At 48.5% G+C, this 20,888-nt stretch overlaps 1 protein-coding gene and 1 long non-coding RNA gene across 4 annotated transcripts in view; both read right to left on the bottom strand.

The window, feature by feature from the left end:
* Positions 1-4,038, bottom strand: part of LOC128627907 (uncharacterized) — a 74,058-nt gene extending 70,020 nt beyond the window's left edge. Inside the window, exons 1-2 of the long non-coding RNA XR_008392203.1 lie at positions 3,954-4,038; positions 3,111-3,177 (exon numbers count right to left, since the gene is read on the bottom strand). This is a non-coding gene — a long non-coding RNA (uncharacterized LOC128627907). The remainder of the gene's footprint in view (positions 1-3,110; positions 3,178-3,953) is intronic.
* A 454-nt stretch (positions 4,039-4,492) lies between these two features.
* On the bottom strand, positions 4,493-15,316 carry GFI1 (growth factor independent 1 transcriptional repressor). 3 transcript variants are annotated; one of them, XM_037162055.2, is made up of 7 exons: positions 15,056-15,311; positions 12,470-12,684; positions 11,927-12,109; positions 9,649-10,121; positions 9,390-9,527; positions 8,224-8,389; positions 4,494-5,919 (listed from the first exon to the last, which is right to left on the bottom strand). In XM_037162055.2, the coding sequence occupies exons 2-7, from the start codon at positions 12,582-12,584 to the stop codon at positions 5,741-5,743; spliced, it is 1,254 nt and encodes a 417-aa protein (XP_037017950.2). In that variant the 5' UTR covers positions 12,585-12,684; positions 15,056-15,311; the 3' UTR covers positions 4,494-5,740. The 3 variants fall into 3 exon arrangements, with proteins under 3 accessions (XP_053524245.1, XP_037017950.2, XP_037017951.2); XM_037162056.2 differs by lacking the exon at positions 15,056-15,311 and adding an exon at positions 12,842-12,957; XM_053668270.1 differs by lacking the exon at positions 9,390-9,527 and having other exon boundaries at positions 4,493-5,919; positions 15,056-15,316.
* Positions 15,317-20,888: the final 5,572 nt, after the last annotated feature.

The raw sequence follows: 20,888 nt of genomic DNA, 5'->3' as shown, positions 1-20,888 counted from the left end.
AAGTTTCGATAGAGTTGCAGGATACAGAACCAACCTACAAAAAACCAATAATTTTGTTTCCACACTACAGCAGCAGATAGAACTATGAGAACAGTAAACAAAAAAACAAAAAAGAAAAAAATTATGCCAAAATTATAAAATGTCACTAAAAGACAGAGAAAAGACCTAAAAAATTTAACAATATACCATATTTATAGATGAGAAGAATCAATATCAAAATGATTTCAATTCTCCCCAGTTACATTGTAAATGTAGCACGAATGAAAATTCCAACAGAGTTTTTCTAAACCAGAGCAAAGGGCCTGAAGTAGCTGAGATATTGCTGAAGAGGTTGGAACAAGTCAGAAGGAAGCCTTCCCTACTTGCAACTAAGATTTTATTACAAGTTTAATTGAAGACACTGTGATATTTGCATAGAGATGGACAAAAGGACTTGTAGACTAGATCAGGAAGCTCAAAGACGGAATCGTACAGAAACAGAAACTTGACCTATGACAGAGGTGCCAGTACAAACTGAGGGGGGGAAAACATAATTTGCAATAGATAATGTTAGAGTAATTGTTATCTATGTGGGAAATTAAAAAAAATTAGATCCCATTTCACACCATAAAGACAAAAAAGCTAATATTATAAACAAGTATTTTAACACTTTTAGAAGAAAATTCAGGGTGTGAGCTTATGACCACCAAAAGGGAAGATTTTCTTAAGACATAAAAAACATAAAACATAAAGGAAAAGACTGATACATTTGACTACAATAACACAAAAACAAAACGAAAAATTCTCTCCTCAACCGAAGTGAAAAGGCAAGTGGCAGACTAGATGTGTCAACACAGTTAACCAACAAAACAGTACCTAAAATACATCTTTAAAAATAAATTGATGAAAAGCAAGCCACCCAATGAAAAAGTGGACCAAGTACACAAACAGGCATCTCACAGAAAAGAAAACCTATCAGGCCAATAAACTTATGAAAAGTTAGTCAACCTCACTAGCAATGAGAAAATGCAAATTGCAGTAACATTTCACATCCATCTGATTGGCAAACATTTTAAAATCTGACAATACCAAGCGTTGGTAAGGTGTGGAGCAACAGGACTACTCCTGTACGACTGGGAGAAATGCAAACTGAAAGAACCACTTTGGAGAACACTTCGGTAACGTACAGCATTTCCAGAAACACACCCTAAAAGAAGCTCTTTGCAAGGAGATATGTAAGAGGTCGCTTACTTTGGAACTGTTTGTGACAGGGAGAATTGGAAATAACCACACTCTTCCAACAAAATACATAAATAATCACCAAGTATTCATGCGATGGAATTCTATATACAGCAGTTAAAACAAATGAACAAATGTGCATATGCCAACATGGATACATCTGAGAAACAAAGTGTTGAGCAAAGAAAAATTAAAATGTAAGGTGCATAAAGATATATACACTGTGATAACACTTGTATTAAGTTAAAAATGCTGAACAGTATTAAATGCTGTTTCTGTGGATGTGTATAAAGTAAAGGTATAAAAATATTCATGGTGATCATATGTGCCAGTTTGGGTAGAGTGGGTGCCTCTGTGGAGACAGGAAGGGGGGATGGGGTGAGGGAAAAACATTTTCCAGAAGATATTAAACTATGCCTGTAATATTTTATTTCAAAAATAAAATCGGAAGTAAATATGGCATACTAATTTTATTGTATTATTCTCTGTAACTTCCCATGATTGAAATGTTTTATTTAAAAAGTGAATAACTAAGATAAAACTTCAGAAAAGACTATCTTAATGAATGATAAAATTCCTAAGAAATATTCAGATTTCATTAAAATTTAACCATAAAAATGGTCAAAACTCTCATTGTGAAATATAAATACAAAGGTTGATAAAAGTTAGTTTACAGTTGTGGGTACATGAAACAGTTTATTCTTATATTATTACTTATTAATTATTGTATTATTCTCCATATGAACAACTGTAAAGCTACTTTTGCCCACCCCAGATTTCAATTTGAAGTGTGTGTCCATAATACAAATAAGAAAGCTGTCTAGAAATAAACCGTAAATGCCCTGAAGACAGGGGCAAAATATAAAATGTGCCTGTGCACATGTGGGCAAAAATCGGAAAAGAATACACACACACACACAAACTATTTTATTTTTAAAATTTGACTCAGTGAATGAAATATTATTAAAATAAATGTATCATGTACTTCCTGAAAAGTGTTTACTGTAGAAATAACATAGCAGCAGAGATTGAAACAAATAAAGCTCTAGAAATGCAGAGCAAAGAGTAGACAAGTCCTTGTGGGCCTTCCACTGACTTTACCTTTCGGTGAAACGATCCAGTTAAACAAACAGGCGCACGACAAGCTGACTTGGGTCAAATCACTATTACCACCCACTTTTCAAGGGTAATTGCAGTCAAGAACTCGCCCAGGAGAGCTACTTTGCTGTACCTTTAATTAAGGCGGGGCTTTTAAGACTCAATTGTTCCACTCGTGTCTCAAATCAATCAGATGAAATTCACCTTTTACGTGGCCTGAATCCTGATAGCTCAGCACACTCGATAGGTAATTTAATCATCTCTGGTGTAGATGAACGCAAACTCAAATTAGCTACTGAAAGAGTTGGTCTTCTCTGAGATAGCTGTGCTTTTCCACTTTTATGCAAGAGCTGAGCTTCACCAACTGGCTAGCTGGAGGTGTTATTAAAAATTCAGTGAAAGAAACAAAGGTGTGCTCTGGCGTCTCCTGTTACCCTTTCTCCTGTTACCTGGGCAGACAAAAGGCATAGGGCCTGCTTCATGAATAATGTGACATGGAATATTCACCATCTATTTTTAATGGAGTCAAGTAATAAGAGAGATATTTGCAATCTTCAAATTTCACACGGTAACAGGCGCAGTAATTTGTTTTGATTCTGCACTGGGGATATCAAGCGTTTTTGTTTGTGTGTGTGTTCATTTTGTCTTCCAAAAAAGGCAAACCGTGAACACAAAAATTAAAACTCTGCATGCACAGCATAAACTGGGATTATGAAAATGGACCAAAAGTTCTAAATGTCACAAGGGGAGAACAGGACAGGACCGACAAGTAGATTTCAATCAGTTCTACTTACCCCTCCATGCAACTTCTTCACTTTTCAAAGCAGGGAGGAAATAATCAACCCATGTGCGTGGCGAATTCTGTGGGAAGGAAGTTTGTGATCTTTATTCACTGGGAACTTTGCTTCCCAGAGCAGTAGAAAGCGGTTCCGGGATCCTGTAACTGTTTGCCAATCAGTTCTGGAAAATTATCTTAAAATTGCATTACAGAGCACATAAGTTTAAATTTCGAATGAGAATAAACGAACATGGAAAGACATGGTGTTGGAAACCGAGTGAGGGCAGCCAAGGACTGAGATTTTTGCAGAACCTGGAAAGAAGCAGTGCCCAGGCCCCTGTGTCCCCCAGCTCCCTGTCCTCTATGTTCTGTTTGTTTCCGGGGCCTTCGAGCAATTTCCCTGTTCTCTGTGCCGTGCAGAGCCAGCCAGGATCAAGCAGGAGTTTATTCTGTCCACTTAGTCACTTAAGACCTCACCAAATATTTATTGATCTTCTACTGTGTGCCAGGCACTGTCCTAGAAGGTTCAGCAGTACCAAGTAAATAGAACTCCACAGGACACTGTGGTCACTGCTGTATCCCAGCACTGAGAACAGTGCCAGGCACCACTAGGTGTTCAATCAATATGTGTGAGGTTGATTTGAATAGAAATGGACAGTCTGCCGGTGGTCATCATGGGCCATTCATACCCCGTCTGGGAAATGTTAGAAAAAGCACAGGCAGTTGGGATTTAGGCCAGGACCTTCCTCTAGTTGAAGGGATTAATTTGTGCAAGAAATTCCCACAAGTGGGATAGAGCGAGAAATAACTCAGATCCCAATTCTACTACCCCTCATGTATCTTTAGATTTCTGACTTACCTCAGGTGAGGCAGCCAGTCAATCTCAGATACTATCTTTCCTCACTACTCTCCACGGAACCAAAGCAGTCGGAGTTGCAGTGGGATGATACAACCGGGTCTAAAGTTCAAAATCAAGGAAACCAGTGTCAGGGAGGTCGAAGGGTTCGACCAAGTCACACGAGGTACTGGTGGGAGAGCTGTGACTAAGATTCAATCTCTGGACCTAAGGCTTGTGATTTCTTTACTCATTCCAGAGCCTTCTGGCCTATTAAAAAAAACAGCCTTGAAACGCGCCGAAGAGCCTGTGCCCACGTGGGACCACCAGGGAGTCTCCTAGGCTGGAGCTTAGTGTGGAGCCCCTAAATTTCCTACTAAGAAATAAGGACCTCTGAGGAGTAGAAGAAAAGAAAGAAGCACAGGAGAACCAGAGCAACTGGATCTCACTCTCTTCTGGACGGTGGCTCCTCTGTACCACCTCCACAGTTTCCTTCAGGGCCAACTCCCCCTGCGGACTAAAACAAGGGTCTCTCACAAATGCCCTGCGCAAATGAAAAAGCAGTATGTAAGAGTCTTAATACTTTATTAACTTAAAACATCACTCTAATAAATATGTATTAACAAACATAATGCATTTCAGGAGACCTAAAAAACATTTACAAACCTCACTAAAGGAAATGACCACTTCTCTGTGGTACACAGAAGGTGAAGGAGCTGAAGACACAGCCTTCACTCCCGTGTGCCTGCTAGCTTAGACATCTTTTAAAAATCAGCTTAACAATAAAAAAACTGAATATACACACAAATCTTTGAAGTATCTGTTCAGCTATTTTTTTTCTTATGCTTGACAAAAGCCAAATGGGTCAAAAGGGAAGGTTCAAGACTATTTTGCCTTCTCAGAATTCCTTTGGAAGAACAGATCCAGCCACTTGGAGGTACAAATGTTCGTTTTTGAGGTGGGGGTGAGGGGCGGGCACAGAGACCGTGACCTTAATCTCTGGCTCCACAGTACCTAGCATAGGGCCTGGTACCATGGTAACCAGTGGTCAACAAATATTTGCTGTGAAGGGATGATACCATGTCCAAAAGTGGCTGCTCTGTGCTTCCACCTCATCTGATGAAGTCTTCACATGCCTCCTGGAGGCCTCTAATCTCTTAACACCAAGCCCACTTTTTTCCAACTCTTTCTTGGGACAGGCCGTAGAGTGTATCTTGTAATTTCAGAAGTATGCAACTACTTCCCCAAGTCAGTTTCTGAGCCAGTCTTCCAGTGGCAGAAATGATTCCTCCAAGATTTATAGGCAGCACCCAACAGAAAGGGGTTAACTGACTCCCCAGAAGGAAAAAAGAAAAATAACACTCATTCTTCATTCTATATTTTAAAAAATTAGCGTCTGTCTACCTTGTAAAGGTGATTCTTCCTCTTCCACACCAGTATCTGGGGTGGATGGGAAGGAGGAGGGAAGAAAACGGAATGACCCTCCTGATTTTGGAGCAGAGCTGGGAACAGGAAGGACTGAGGGGCCCAAGATTTTATCTGAGCCCCTCTTGACTTCAAATCTTCAGATGTAAAGGAGCCCATTCCTTGTGTCCAAAGTACAGTAAGTCATTTGGTTCCGACTCCAGGACGAACTTTGAAAAGGCAACGTATTCCCTCCGGCAGCTCTGGGAAGTAAGGTGAAGGAGGATCAGCCTGCTGTGATCTGCAGCCTGGACTGGGGGCCTGAGAAGTCAGAAGTGGGTGGTGGCAAGTGGGGAGGCTGCGCTCCCTAGTGTTGTCTTACAGCTGCTTGTGGCCAGCCAGGGCACTCATTTGAGCCCATGCTGCGTCTCCCGGTGCCGCCTGAGATCCACCTTCCTCTGGAAGCCCTTTCCACACAAGTCGCAGCCGAAGGGCTTGAAGCCAGTATGCTTGCGGCTGTGGGTGATGAGGTTGGAGCTCTGGCTGAATGCCTTGCCGCACACCTGGCACTTGTGGGGCTTCTCACCTGCAGGAACGGAGGGGGTGAGGGGAGGAAGTATGAGTCTGTGATGCAGCTAGAGGGGACTCACTGTGACCCACATGCTCTTAGCGGCAGCTGGCTGCACCAGTCTAAGACCTTCAAGTAACTTGGAGGGTGATGTGTTGCAACACAAGTCCTGAGAAGCTGTGGGTGCACCAGGTGAAAGGGAGACTTTCTGAGTGGGGGTTCCCAGCCAAAGGCCTTAAACTGTTTCCTGTTAACAGGAAACACAGCAAAGACCATGTGCCCTCCCAGGCTCGCAGCTGAACCCACCCTGGGAGGACTCCCCTGACTTGAGAAGCAGAGAGCTCCTACAGCAGATGTTCAACAGGAGGGGTGGGGGCTGGGGGAGGCGCTGTCCTTCAAACCATGTGACTGTTCTAATGCAGAGGAAGTTTTCAAATCTGAGTTTCCAAGCTGGGGTGGGGGCTGTGTATAGAACAGTGAGTTTGTCTTCTTCCTTGCTCTTGGAGGACAATAGAATGCATTTGAAGTATGGACATTTCTCAAAGTCTTATTTTTAAACACCCACATTTGAGCCATGAATTATTTCTTGAGTTAGCTGATCCCTTTCTATCTTGATTTTACTTTCTTTTTACGAGGTTAATCAGAAGTTAACTCTTCACCACAGATAAATAAACAACACATTGAAAAATGTTTTATCTTTCCCCCCAATTCATGAGCTGTTTTAACATTTGGGGAAACAGCATGGATTTCTAAATAACCTCAGCGTGGCATTACTATAGTCAGGGCCTGACCTTGGAAAAAATGCAAAATAGACGAAGTTTGTTTTTGAGGAGCCCTCTACTCCTTACACTGCACCCCTTTCTGCCTTCATGCTTCAGATTTCCTTGATAAGCAACCACCCATCAAAATTTATCCTATCTCTTTAGGGTCAAACAAATCTGAGAAACGAATCCTAGCTATAATGTAAATGTTTGATAAGGGCTTAATGTTTCATTCAGTCAAGATCCTAGTTGCATTTTGATAAGCGTCTTGAATGCCTCTACGAAAAGGAGTGAGTTACATGGAAATTTCAGGCACCAGGCCATGATTAAAATAGGATATTTTTCTGGGTTTTCTGATAGGAGCATCTACACAATCCAGGCATATTTATAAACAATAAGGGCATGTTTGCAGAGCTAATTGAAACACTGCTATTTATTTCAAATTGGTATTCATGTTCTGCAAGAAAACAGTCAGGTTTCTGGTTTTAATGTCTTTCTGATTATTAAAGACAGTGCTCCTGGCATTAAAACTGCCACCTGCACACAGTTGAAACATTAGGGAATGAGTACAGAATTGGAAGCCAGAGTATTCCACGGCCCCATGACCACTGGTAAATCATTCCATCTCTCTGAGTTTCAGGATGGTAACGTCTGCTCCTTCTCCTGGGACGGGACAGCAGTAAGAAGCAAATAAAGTGATGAACTTGAAAGCACCTCACAAATTATAAAGCATTATGATAAGTAAAGAATTACATTATGAACTTGCTGATATTTTTAAGAGGGCAGGAAGTGAATAGAAGCTTTTTATGTCTACCAGCCCCCATGACTCTGATAATAGAATACAATAAACAGTGGTCAAGGGCATAGATACTTGAGCTCAGACAGACCTGAAGTGAAGTCCTGGCAATGTGACCCTGGGCGGATTACCTAACCCTTCTGGGCCTCGCTTTCCTCATCTCTAAAATGGGAATCAGGAATAGTCTCTACCTCCCAGAACTGTGGTAAGCATTAAGTGAGATAATGCAATTACAAAGTACTTGGCAGAGAACTTAGCAATATTTACCATTGCTCTCCCCCACCCCCACTCTGAATAACCTCTCAGACTCCTAAAAATGCAGACAGCAGATCACACATAAGTCACTCCTCCAAAAGGCTGGGTGGGAGCCCAAGAGAAAGTCCTCAATCTCTAGGTAAACATTTACAGCAAAAGCTCTGAGAGGACCCTGGAGCTTCATATTTCACCCAGAGCAGGCAGCATTTGGATCAGCTGCTAAAATAGAGCAAAATATCCTTGCAAGGATAGAAAATCTGCAGCTGACCTGTTCTTCAGATACAATTCCAAACCAAGTCCCCTCTGTGGAGAACCATGTGTGTAAATGAACCTAGGAGAATCTACCTCACTCTCTTTTACACACTGCAGTGATTAGGCCTCGTTAGCCTCTCATGTGGGGCCAGAATATCACAGAGAAGGTGAATTACATTGGCCTCAGGGGAAAGAACATGCCCCTTGCCCCTCATCCCTCACTGGCTGTTTCCTACAAGCCAAGAGCCTTCAGCTCACCAGTGTGAATGAAGGTGTGTTTTTTCATGTCTGACTTCTGATGGAACCTCTTGCCACAGTACTGGCAGGGGTAGGGCCGGGTGTCTGAGTGGATGAGGAGGTGTGTGGACAACGTCGATGACCTCTTGAAACTCTTGCCACAGATCTTGCAGTCAAAGCTCCGTTCCTGGGGAGAGAAAAATGTGGCATTCCTACTGCGGCCGTGCAGGCTGCCATACTCCTTGCCACGAACCTGACAAAGCCAGGGCTTTCCTTTCTTTCAGACTCCCTTTCCAAACAGCCTGTCCACTGTTTCCTTTCCTCAGGTGTACTTCCAACCTCTATCCTCCCCACCCTTATCCTCTTCCCCTTTAACATTTTTTCTACCCACACACTTTTCACCCACAACCCTCCACACCCCATGGCAAAAACGTATCCCCACCCTCTTTTTTGACACCCGTTTGTAATAACTTCTCCACCCTCCTCCACAGGAGGCTTAGACCTCAGTCACTTGAGATGCCCCCTCCCTCAGCCAGTGTGGGTGTTGAGGGAGATGAGAGAATGCTCCTTTTAGTAAACAAGTATCTGTAAGTAAGCATTGTCCTGTCATAATTACTTGTGTACTAATTTGCCTATCTACCTTCTGTCAACTAAACAGAATCTCGGGGCATCCTGTCAGAAACCGGTGTGTTAAAATATTCGCATGGGTCAACCACCTGGAAGCTGGGCAACAAGTATTTTAAACAAAGGAATGAAAACATAGCAGGGCAAACATGCCACTGGACGCTCTAAACAACCTAAGATCTCTCCTTTGCAGCTGTGTCAATGCAAATTAAATGACAGTCATTTGGTTAAAAAAAAAAAGCTGAGAGAAACAGAGCTAGTAAATATGTTATATCAGCAGCAAAAGTGCATACAAACTTTTCCTCAAACCCGAAGTAATGATCAGAATCACACTCTGAAGGCTCACAGTGTCGTGACACCAAACCCGACCACTGAGCCGGCCACCACCCACCACCCCTACGTCTAGGCTAGGGGACGTGGACGAGAGCAGAGGGGGAAGTCTGGGGAAGTCCAAGGAGAGAGCCTCCCGGTGGAGAGCGGCCGGTGCTGCAGAGAGAAGCGGACGATCCCGGAGGCGAAATCCTAAGCCGGCGGTGCGCACCCCTCCCCCCATGTCCTCTTACCTGTGAGTGCACGGCTTTATGCTGCTCCAGGCTCACCGCGTGCCCGAAGGTCTTGCCGCATATCTCGCACGCAAAGGGTCTCGTGCCGCTGTGAGACCTGCGCACGTGCACCTCGAGCCCGTGCGGCGTGGAAAACACCTGAGGCGGGTGGGGCCGGGGAAAAGGCCGCTGAGAGGGGCCAAGGGGCCCGGGAGCGGGCTGGGCGCGGACTGGGGGCGCGGGCGCTGGGTAGGCCAAGCCGGGCGCGCGGGAGCCTCACCTTGCTGCATTTGACGCACTTGTAGGAGCCGCCGCCCAGCAGCAGGCGGGTGCACAGAAGCTCCGACTCCACCTTGACGCCAGAGCCTTTATCTGCGTGCAGACCGTGGCCACGCTCTGAGTACAGCCCGCCCGCTGCCGCCGTCGACCGCTCGTACAGCCCCGCCGCCGGCCCAAAGTCTCCGTAGAGCCCCAGGCCCGCTGCGCCTCCTGCGCTACCTCCCCCGGGCGCCCCAGTCCCCGCGCTGCCCGCCGTCCGCTCCGGGCCATACAGAGCGGCGGGGTGGCTTGGCTCCGGGGCGCGCTCGCAGAAGAGGCCCAGGCCGGCCCCGCGCTCCAGGGCCGCGCACGGCCGGTAGCTCTGCACCAAATTCCGCAGGTCAGAACCCGCCAGGCCGCTCCACGAGTATGGCTTGAAGGGCAGGGGAAAGGGCTGGGTTTCGTCCAGCGATGGGCACACAGACTTCTCTGAGGCTGTGGAGGCACAAGAGGGCATCGGGTCGGGCTTCAAACAGACTGCCACGCACCCCGCGTTTGCGGAGCGCTCCACGTGCCACGCGCCTTGCTAGGCGCCAGGAACGCCCCCAGAATAAAACTCAGGCCGGGCCCCTGGGGCCTCGAGAACCACTGGAGGCAGGAAGAGCGCGAATAGATCATTTAAGTGACATCGGTGAGGAGGCAGGTACATCCTACAACAAGACAGTGGAAGCTCACAACGTTTCGAGGGTCTTCCCTGGCTACAACCAGCGCACCTAGTGGTACCACAGAGACAGGCGCACCACGCGGTCTGTGCTTAATCAATGCTCTGCGCTGAGCTTCGAGGGAGGAGAAGGCGGCCGCTGTTCGGGCCCTGGACAGCGCTCGTCGGGCAGAGTGCCCAGTACGGGCGCTCTCCGGTCCCTATATGTTCCTACCCCGTCCCTTTGCTTTCCAAGATCGATAAGTCGGAAAGGAAAGGACCAATAAAATGCGGCCCAGCCTACCTAAGACACATCTGCCTGGAAAACAAAAGGGGGGGGGACCACCGGGAAGGGCGTTATCATTCCTTAAGTTACTAAGTGCCCGCCCAGTGCAGGTAACAAAGGAACAGAGGGAAAGGGGTCTTGAGGCTAGAACTGCCTGACAATTACTACCTACTCCCATCCAGTTTGACGGAAATAAAACCATCCAAATTTCTTAGAAAATAATTTACAATTAAGGTTTAGCCCCAACTGTAATAGAAATAGCTCTCCTGAATTTGCAGCTTTCTGTACTCCCCCAATCAACGCGAGTTTTGCTAAAACCAGATTCCCAACACACACTTTCTCTAGGTGAATACGGATTTACAAATCTGTTCACACACTGCAGACTGCAATCCAAGCTATAGCCGCTTCAGAGAGAGGCTGCGCCCCGAGTTTCCGTCGGAGACTTGCCGGCGGCGCCCAGTCCTCACGGGGCGGTGTCCCGCAGACAAAAGGAACCGTCCGTCCCGTCTCCCAGACACACTCGCCGGAGCTGTGCCTTTACCCAAGTGAACGCACCGAGCACGGGACGGGATTGGGGGTGTATTTTAAAACTAGTAAATGCAGTCTGTAAACAACCAGCCCTTGGCAGATCCGGCAGCTCTGCGCACTCCTTCCCCGGCCCAAACTTAGGCACGCCCCACCCAAGTGCTCTCGCTTTACTCGAAACTCGGATGCTGGCTGGAAATGAAACCAGCCTGCTGGTCCCCAGAACTGGACCGACCAGGCAGAACGAAAAAATAAAATTGGGCCCCCAATCTGCTGCTGCTAAAACCCAGCGGGGGCCGAGATTTTCTCCGGGAATGGGTCCCACCCGCCCCGCGCTCGGCTCCGCCGGGACCCACGCCCCACGCCGCGGCAGCGAGAGCAGTTTTTAAGGCAGCGGCACCTTCCTCTCCCACTGCCCAGGTCTCCGTTGGTTTGGGACTCCAGGGTCCTGGACTGTGGGAGCCCAGATTTCTGAACAATCCACTCTGGCCGGAAAACGAAACGTCGACACTGCTGTCGGGAGAGACGACCCATTCATTTTTCTCTTGCTCACCGGCTCCGCGCAAACAAATGAGGAGGGACAAACAGCTCAGGCCGCAGCGCCGCAGCCCCGGCCGCTGACCCCGCAGGCCGCCCGGGCGGCCCCACACCGCGTGGACACGCTCCCTCTTCTGGGAAAAACTGTCCGCCCGCCATTTAGCATCTCTCTGCCCAAAGCCGCGCGGGTTCATTCCTCGCCCAGAGGTCCCTGCCCAGAGGTCCCTGCCACCCGCGCCGCAGAACTCCCACCTGGAGACACAGAGGGCGACGGAGGCCTCCAGAAGTCCTCGAATTCCGAGCTCTGATCGCAGACGCTGCCCTCACAGCTGCCGGGGGACGCGGAGGCTCTATCAGGGGCCTCCGTCAGCTGCGACTCGGGGGACAAACGGCCCCGGGGCTCCGCCTTTGGCCCCAATGCGTTCGAGGTGTCATCTGTGGAGAGAAGGGACGACAGGGGCTCAGGCTCGGCCTGACTGGGCGTGGCGCCCAGTGGCTTCAGAACCGTGGCGGTTCCGAAGGGATGCTCCCCGGACCTTGGCCGATCCGCCCCCCGCACCTGGCCGGGACGCTCCGGCTCCGAGGGCGAGAGCGGAGAGGCCGTGGCACCTACACGATGGGCCGAGGTTGGGGGGCGGGGGCGGGGAGGGGACTCAGGACCGGATTGTAAGAAACAGAATCAGAACGTGCAGCCGTCGGGCTTCCCTTCCCGGTTCCTGGGGAACCGAGTGGCGGGGCTCAGAGTCTACGACCCGGGAGCAGCCCCCGCTGGCCCGGCCCGCGCGCGCTCCGCACCTGCTCTGCCCGGCGCCAGCACGTTCTCCTGCCGAAGGGAGTAGTCGGGTCCCGGGGAACGCGGCTGGTGGTAACTATGAGCCTTCTTGCTCTTGACAAGGAACGAACGCGGCATGTTGGTCAGACACGCTCCCCACGCTGTTCCCAGGGTCCCTGGAGCCTCCGTCACCAAACTGTCACCCGAGGTTTTTTGTTCAGCCCCAACTAGGCGAGACCTGCGAAAGGAGAACCAGGTGGAAACACGGGTCGGCGCGGTCCGGCCGGGAATGGGTAGCCGGGCGGAGACACAACTCCGCCGGGAGGAGGGGAGGAGCGAGAAAGGCTCGCGGGAGGAGGGGCTTGCCCTCCACCCGCCCCGGCCCCTGCGCTCACCAGGTGGCACCCCGACAGGTGGCGGGAGCCTGCCGCTGTCCCCGCCACAGCTCAGCAGTATAACCTGTCCGGGACCCGGGCTCAGGCCGCCTCCTTCTGCCCTGCACACACCTCTCAGCCTCTGCCCTTCTCTAACAAAACTCGCCCGGGCAATCAGACTCTCCGAAGCGCTGGAGCGCCGAACGGGCCAGTTACTCTAGCTCGATGCCTCGCTGCCCACTGGGCTCTCCTTTCCGGCTGGGGAAGGGGGCTGGGACGCGGGACACGGCCCTCTTAGGGCTGCGGGATGCGTCCGCGGTCCGCTTCTGGTCCCGGAAGAGGCTCGTCAAGCCCTCGGAGCGCGGGCTGCCGACGGGGGGCGCAGAGGGAGCTCGCCTGGCGGACAGGGGGCGGGGGCTGGAGAAAGGTGGCAGGAGGGACGAGAAGGTGAGGCGGCGGCACTGGCAGAGTCAGAGGGCCAACCCTGGCTATGGGAGAAACTCGAATCCCGGTGATCTTACTCGTTCCATACTCTCTTGCCCCACTCAGGGGAAAAATTGACCGGGAGACGTTGTTGCGGCGGGAGCAGACAGGGTCTGGGGCCAGATACGCAGACCATGGAGACCTAACCTTGAAAACCACGTCCCAGCAAAAGCCACTTTCCACTCTGCTCTCCAAAAATCTTGTCCCGTGGAAGTCGAGCCCCGATGCGCACGCGCTGGCTCGGAAGCGCGCGGCGCCCAGGAGTCCGCGAAGAGCTAACAGTTCAGCGGACGCCTGCGAGAGAGCGAAATGCCCCGCTGCGCCCCTCTCATTAACCCCCAGTCAGTTCACCTAATCCCGGGGTCAAAACCTGAGCCGCACGGGGAGGCGGGATAGTGCCCCCAGCTCTGCTCCGGTCTCTGGGGGCGGGGGTAGGGGGGACCAGGAAGGCTAGGAGGTCTGGGAAAATGAATCTGCCTCCCTCCCCGGGTGAAGACGAAGGGGGCTGGGGTCACTTGAGTGCTGTAGGCTCTTCGAGCCCCGCAGCTCTCTGTGTCCTTTGCCAACTCAGAAACAAGGGCGCCAGGGATGCTGGGCCGGGGCAGGACCCCTTGTCCCTGGACTTCGCAAGGCGTAGACTGCCAAGTCCGCGCGGCTCCCAGGGCAGGATGCAGGGCACAGCCTAAGTCAGCCCGTTGAAACTCCGGGCTCAGAAAGACTTCCAGGGGACTCCCTCACTCGACAGCATTCCACTGCCACTGTGTTCCCTTCTCCGGGAAGGGAGTGAGGACAGGCTTGGAAGAAAAGACAGTTGGGACTGGCAGCGGAACCCCAAACGACATTTCCCGTGTCCTAAACACCAGGTTCCTCCCAGGGGTGAGGGTGCCGCGCACCCCCAACGGCCCCAAAGGTCAGAGCTTTCAGGAGGCTTTCGGGTGCTGGGCTGACCTAAGGCGGCGCAGGTCTGCTGCTCCAGGTTCCCTGTGCCCCGGCGTGAGCCGCCGCTTCGGCCGTATAATAAGACACTATGGAAGGCTAAAACCAATTCCTTAAACCACCATGAAACTCAGTGTTGAAAATGAGGTGAAATGGCCCTGAGGGCCTGCTGGGCCTTGGGTACCCGATGGGCGCAGTCGAACTGCGGTTGGCGGGTACAGGAGTTGAGCTGTCTGCGTCCGTTCTGTCTGGACTCGATGGGACCGTGCAGGATCGGAATGGCGAGGAGGCTGCCTCCCCACCCGGATCACAGCCCCTTCCCTCTCTTGCATCCTGATTCTGCGGGTTTCTGGGAGGGTGGAGTGAGGAGGGGGTGGTAGGGCCCAGCGCAGAGCGCGTGGGAAGGCGACCTGGCTCAGCAGCTGGTGGCGGGGGGCGGGGCGGCCCTCGGTGAGCGCGGGTCTGCGGGGCCCTAGGTTCACGGTCGGGGCCTGGGAAGGCGGGAGCTGGAGGCACAAGGTGGGGGGGGGGCAGCCTCCAGAACCCAGCTGCTGCGGCCTCCCCACCAGATGTTTTCTTCCCGGGTGGATCCCACTCCCCTGCAGATCCACCAAACGGTCCTGGCTCCAGATCCCCAAGCCCCGCCTTGCGGGTCGCGCCAGGCCACAGCTGACAGCGTTCCGCGCTCCCGCACAGCTGCCTACAGCGGGTGGGAACCTAGCGCCCGGCTGTTTGCCCCCGCAGTGCCCAAGTCCTCCAGTTTTCGAGGTCGCCCCCGCCAGGGAAGGAGGTGGAGAACAGGCGCAGCGGACCTACCTGCGAGGTCAGGGCGCGGGCACCGCGCTCCGAGAGTTTTCAAACTGAGTTGCTTTCGGGACAGACCGCGCGCTCTCTCTCTCTCTTTTTTAATCTCCTTCCGAGCTCAGCCCCCAAAACCACAAGCTTCACTTCCTGAGCGTTAAGGAGTAGCTCGCTGAGCCCTCTCAGACCCGCCACCCCCCAGCCGGGCGGCGGGGCGTGCTCCTCCTCTGTGCTAGGGGCTCGGTGGACGGAGGACCCGGCCTTTCCAGCCGCCCTTCCCCGAGGCCCTCCCCATTGCTTCTCGGTGGGTCGGCGGGGGCGGGGAGACCCGTTGGACCCAGACACTAGAAATGACTAGAGAGAAAATAAACTATTCTTGACTCCTGGGAGACTTCCGCAGCAAGAAGAAGTCACAGATTCAGGACACAGATTGACTTGATCTCCGGGAGTGGAAGCGCCCAGCTCAGAGGAGGCCTCCCCGCCCATCTGGCCCGGGACCCCACAACCAGCACCACCAACCCCGCCTCTTGCTGGGGCCCCGCCGCCCCCGGTCGAGGCCGTGAATCACCCGCCCCTGGTGCCGCCGTCCTGGAGCCCGGCGAGTGTCCGCGGCGTCCGCAGAGCGAAACCTGCCCCGCAGCCCCGAAATAGCTTGTTGTGGAAACACTTCGGGATAAATACGCCCAGCGAGGCTGAAAATACCTTGACACCCAATCCGAGAGGTTTGCTCATTTCCCTTTGGATTTAGGTAATGGTTAAATTTGGAAGAGGTGGGCGAGCGCCGAGCCCCCAGTGGAGCGGACGCGTCGCCAGGGCGCCCTCCCCACCGCACGCTCCGCCCGCGGCTAATTTCCGGTGGTCGGAGCTGCGAAATTAAAGGCCGCGCAGCCCGGAGCGCGCGGGGGCAGCGGCGGCGGCTCGGCTGACCCCGCCCCGCGCCGGCCGGCGAGAGAGACCGGTATCTGGGCGCGGGCTCCTAAAACCACCTGGTTTCCAGGGAAGCAGCAAAGCGCCATACAAGCAGTATCCTGATGACTATTGCAAAGCAAACCTTCGCCGGCATTGTGTGTTCCGTGAGGGTGAGCAGCTGGATCTAGAACATTACATACCTGGTAGTCTCTTAACAAATGTCTGGACGGAGTCAAGGAATAAATGTCATTAATGAATTCTATTAATAGAACCGGGAAAAGTTAGAATCTCACCCATAAGTTGAACAAATACAGCAAACCTCCATCGCTAGCTAGGCTTGTACGTCATGATCCCGTGTGGGCTTTTGTGCATATTTAAGCCCAAGCCCTCCCCTGACACGGGTGGATATTATCGTGATTACGGTGGATATTATCATGCTTTCCTAAATGAACTGACTTAGATTTTGGTCACTACTTTGTGCACAACATGTCTCCAGTGTCAGATATGGGGAGGAGGGAGTGGTGCTCCTCAGTTCTTGCAGAATAACTATCCGGCCCTAGATTAACTCAAAGTTGTCATGGAATAAAGAAAAGTCCCTTGGAGCCCTTTTCCTAGAGGATATTTTTTAAAAATGATTTCTTATCTGTACTGTAAACCTGGAGATTTGCAGAAAATATTTGGTTATCACAGCAGTTCTTCAAGCATGCTTTAATAAATACTGTTTTATACAACAAAAGCTGTACACCTACTATGTTCCAGGTACTGACTAGACACACATCTTAAATTGTGTGCCTAGCTGTCCTCTTCACACTACTGTTCATTTGCTCAGCACACCCTTTATAAGTAAATGCAGAGGCAACCAACCTCAATCAGAGTGATTACAAATATTGAATTAGCTGAAAGGAGATTAAGTACAGTTTGCTAAATTTTATGTATTGTGTGCTTTGTCTTGGCCTAAAAATCTTGGTCTAAAAATCTTAAAGCTGTCCAAAACAAATCTTTCCCTATGCCTTCCATCCTGTGTAAATCAGAAAAGGGCAAAACTTTAAAAGAGAATGATCAATGGGACAAAAGAAAATCTGTTATCAATCAAGTTCTAGAGAAATGCCTGAACCATTTCCTCTGCACATTAACAAGTTGAAAGTTAAAATTTCTTGAAAAGACACTGTGACCGTTTAGTAGTTTAGTTCAGTGTTGCCGTTTAAGGTCTCAGAAGACATTGGGACAAATAATCACCTTGCATAGCACCGCAGAATAAATTCACTCAGATTAAACATAATTGGCTTGTTTGGTTTGCCCATTCCAACCTCTGAGTTTGTAAAATAAAACTGGGGATTGGGAGAGGAACAACCAGAGAGAAGCAGGTGGGGGGGAGATGACACCAAATTCCCCTTTTTATTACCAACTCAAATAAATAAATAATAAATAAATGCACATCAAAAAAATTAAACTAGCAAGATCAGGTCATTTCCCAGCTGTATAGTGTTGAAATGTTATTTCCACACTTAGAGGGAGCAGAGGAGAAAAGTAAGAAGAGGGACACTCAGAGAGGTTAAGAAACTTGCCAAAAGAGCAACCAGGAACCTGGACTGGAAAAGATGATAGAATGAACCTGAGCCCTGTCAGGCTGGTTTATTTGGTTAGAGCATCATCCGCACATGCCAGGGGTGTGGGTTCCATCCCCCATCAGGGCACTAACGAGAAACAACAAATGAACGCATGAGTAAGCAGAACAACAAAACGATGAACACAGTGATCTCTCTCTCAAATCAATTAAAAAAAAAAAAAAGAATGAACCTGACTTCCTACTACCCCAAGCTATACCTCTCATTTACTACTAACCTGAGAGTAAAGAGAGTAAGACACCCCCGCCCAATACAAATTTTTTAAAGCTAGAACAACGGAAATAAACCTAATTATGAGAAGAATGTCAGCTTGGAGCAAATTTTCTATAATGACTGATTTACACCAAAAAGGATGTTAAATGTACTGATTTTTTATCAGTAACTTAACTAAATGCTATTAAATAATAATCATATTAATATATCTGTAGATGCCAAATAATAAATGGCCTTCTTGAAATGGCAAACATTTCCAAGTTCTGGCCAAGGGACCATTTATTTCAAGCAGGTAGTTCATAAATCAGAATTTCCATACAATAAAAGATCTGAGAGACTGAAGAAAAAAAAGAAATAAAGAACGAAAAAAAAGAGCCCTGGCTGGTACGGCTCAGTGGAGTGAGTGCTGGCCAGCAAACTAAGAGATGGCAGGTTTGGTTCCCCGTCAGGGGCACGTGGCTGGGTTGCAGGCCTGGTTCCTGGAAGTGGGCGTGGGAGAGGCCACCAGTCGATGTTTCTCTCATACATGTTTTTCCCTCCCTTCACCTCGCTGTAAATAAATATAGTTTAAAATAAAATAAAATAAAATAATTTAAAAAAGAAAATTGTAACAGGATATTGAGAGTTTCTTTAAAAAAATTGTATTTTTCCCATTATCATTTAACCCCTTATACCCAGTCCCCACTGCAATTGCCACACTGTGGCCCATGTCCGTAAGTCCTTTTTGCTCTATCCCTCCAACCCCTAACCTCCCCCCCACAGCTCTTACCCTGCTCTCTCTATGAGTCTGTCTCTATTTTGCTTGTTAGTTTGGTTTGCTCACTAGATCCCACATATCGGTGAAATGATATGGTATTGGTTTTGTCCATTTTTTTCTCACAGCTTTACAGTTAACATCTCTATTCTATTTCAGGGAGGCGTAGGAAGGGTAGGGAGGTGAGCAGAAGCCCCAGAGAGGGGCGATGCCCCCATTTGCCACATATATTTTTGTAACGTTTGCCTCATGTAATCCTCTCAGCAATGTTACCGGGAGTGGAAAGAGCCTGTGCTTTTTCGTAGACAGTCGTTTGTGGGTATCAAGGCCTGTACTGCCAGCCACTACCCCTGTGACCTAGAGCCAGTGAGCACAGCTCTCCCGGCCTCACCGTCTCCCCCCTAAAGTAAGAACACCTCCCTACCTCGCCAGACCACGGGGCAATCCTTTAACCTCCACTCTTCACATGTTCCTCAGGGCACCGAGAACAGAAGCTCCCAGTGGGGGTGTCCCAGGTTTCACCTCCTTATTCCATGTTCTGCTTCGATTATCCAACTCACAGCAACTCACAGGGACTGGATTTTATTTTTTAAATCAAAGATCAGAGAAAGTGAACCAAGGTTCTATTTTCATTTCTAGATATTCTATGGATTTACTTGGGGGAAGTTAAACAAATATCTTGTTTTAGGACTCAGTTTACCATCTTTAAACAGGAAATGCCTTCTGTGTGTCAAATACTATGAACTACTGACCCATGAGTAGCTGTAGAAGACATTGTGAAAGTAAAATCAGTGTTCAATGAACACAGTGAAAAGAAAAGAAAAATCACAGGAGGGGACTGGTCATGGGGCTCCCGTGTAAGTCAGACAAGAGATTTTGTCTGTGTCAAGGAGGTGTTTTATGTTTTAATGTATTTTTAAAAAGATTTTCTTTATTTATCTTTAGAAGGGAAAGGAAGGAGAAAGGGAGAGAAATATCAATGTATGGTTGCCTCTCGTGGGTCACCTGTTGGGAACTGGCCTGCAACTCAGGCATGTGCCCTGACTGAGAATTGAACTGCGATCCTCTGGTACACAGGCCCGTGCTCAATCCACTGAGCTACACAAGCCAGGGCTTAATGTATTTTTCATCATAAATTATATTAGGTATACTTTGATTTAAAAAAAGGTGGAAAGTCCAGTAAAACAGCTTTTCAGTATCTTTGCTCTGCTTCTTAAAAAAAAAACCCAAAACGTAATTATAATTATGTAGGTACAAATGAGTATTCTGCTTTATTTCACTGAATATTACACTAATATTTCTTCCTACTCTCTTTATTTTTCAAATCTCCTTCAGTTGCACAAGGCTATTTTATAGTCACATCCATTTCAATAAATATGCAGCCAGTCATCTTTCCTGCCCTAATATTATCTCTCATTCTTCTCCATCGCTATAAAAAAGGACTCTATCAGCTAGATTACTATAATTTACTCAACTGCCCTGTCTTAGTGTTTAGTTTGTTTTTATTTTTCATTATTTTAAATAATGCAATAAAAAGTTTTCTGGGTATAGCTCTGTCCACATTTTAAATTGCTTCTTTAGGGCATATTTTTAGGGGTGGAATTTCTGGATCCAACAGTGAATAGTTTCAAGGTCTTTGATACATACCAGAAGAAGTGTTTTGGATAGCATAAGCCAAAAGAATTCATATCCTTTAAAAAACAATTAAAAGGTCATAAAAATCAACCATGGAAAGGTCACGTCTCCATTAAAGACCAGACATGGGACCAGGCTTTATTTCACACTCACAGAGGGCTGGTCAGGGAGGGACCACACCCTGTCACGCTGCTGTGGTTTGTCCTCATGGTGTCAAAAAATATTATTTCATTTTTGTCTTTGGATTGGCTATCTTTTTGGAAATAGGTAGAAACGAGTTATATATTTTGGGCAAACTGTATGAATTCAAGGAAAGTAGACGCAGAGTGATAATTGTGCAACGACTTAACTCAAATGTTAGGTAGGTAATATGATGGTCTTCTACTTTTACATGTAGTAAGCTATCAAAATAAAATTCAAACGACATTATAAGTCAGAATAAGACTTGGTGACATCATCATTTATGGAAAGTGGGTAATAGGTTTTTACCAACACATGCAAAAATTGGGAAATTGGGTAAAGGAGAAATTTGGAGATAAGCAAATTAATATAAGACTTATGCTATGAGTAAGACCCAATTTTCTTACAGTATTTGGAGCCTTTTCAAACATGAAGAAAAACTCTATTTTCTTTCAGAAAACATTTTGGGACAGACCAGTATATTTAAATTTCAACACATTATAAGATATATTCTATTACTATAAGAATTTTA

Source organism: Artibeus jamaicensis, unplaced genomic scaffold (genome assembly GCF_021234435.1).
Source record: "Artibeus jamaicensis isolate MK-2021 breed Jamaican fruit bat unplaced genomic scaffold, CSHL_Jam_final contig_482, whole genome shotgun sequence".
Lineage (NCBI taxonomy): Eukaryota > Metazoa > Chordata > Mammalia > Chiroptera > Phyllostomidae > Artibeus > Artibeus jamaicensis.
Note: the sequence above shows the minus strand (reverse complement) of the source record. Positions and strands in the feature narration are given on the sequence as shown.

Bases quoted from the DNA above. Each gene is read 5' to 3' on its own strand.
- GFI1 (XM_037162055.2), bottom strand. From the start codon at position 12,584: ATGCCGCGTTCGTTCCTTGTCAAGAGCAAGAAGGCTCATAGTTACCAC. The intron at 12,110-12,469 runs GTGCGGAGCGCG...TTCTCTCCACAG, and splicing joins GCTGGCGCCGGGCAGAGCAG to ATGACACCTCGAACGCATTG. The intron at 10,122-11,926 runs GTGGGAGTTCTG...GTGCCTCCACAG, and splicing joins GTCGCCCTCTGTGTCTCCAG to CCTCAGAGAAGTCTGTGTGC.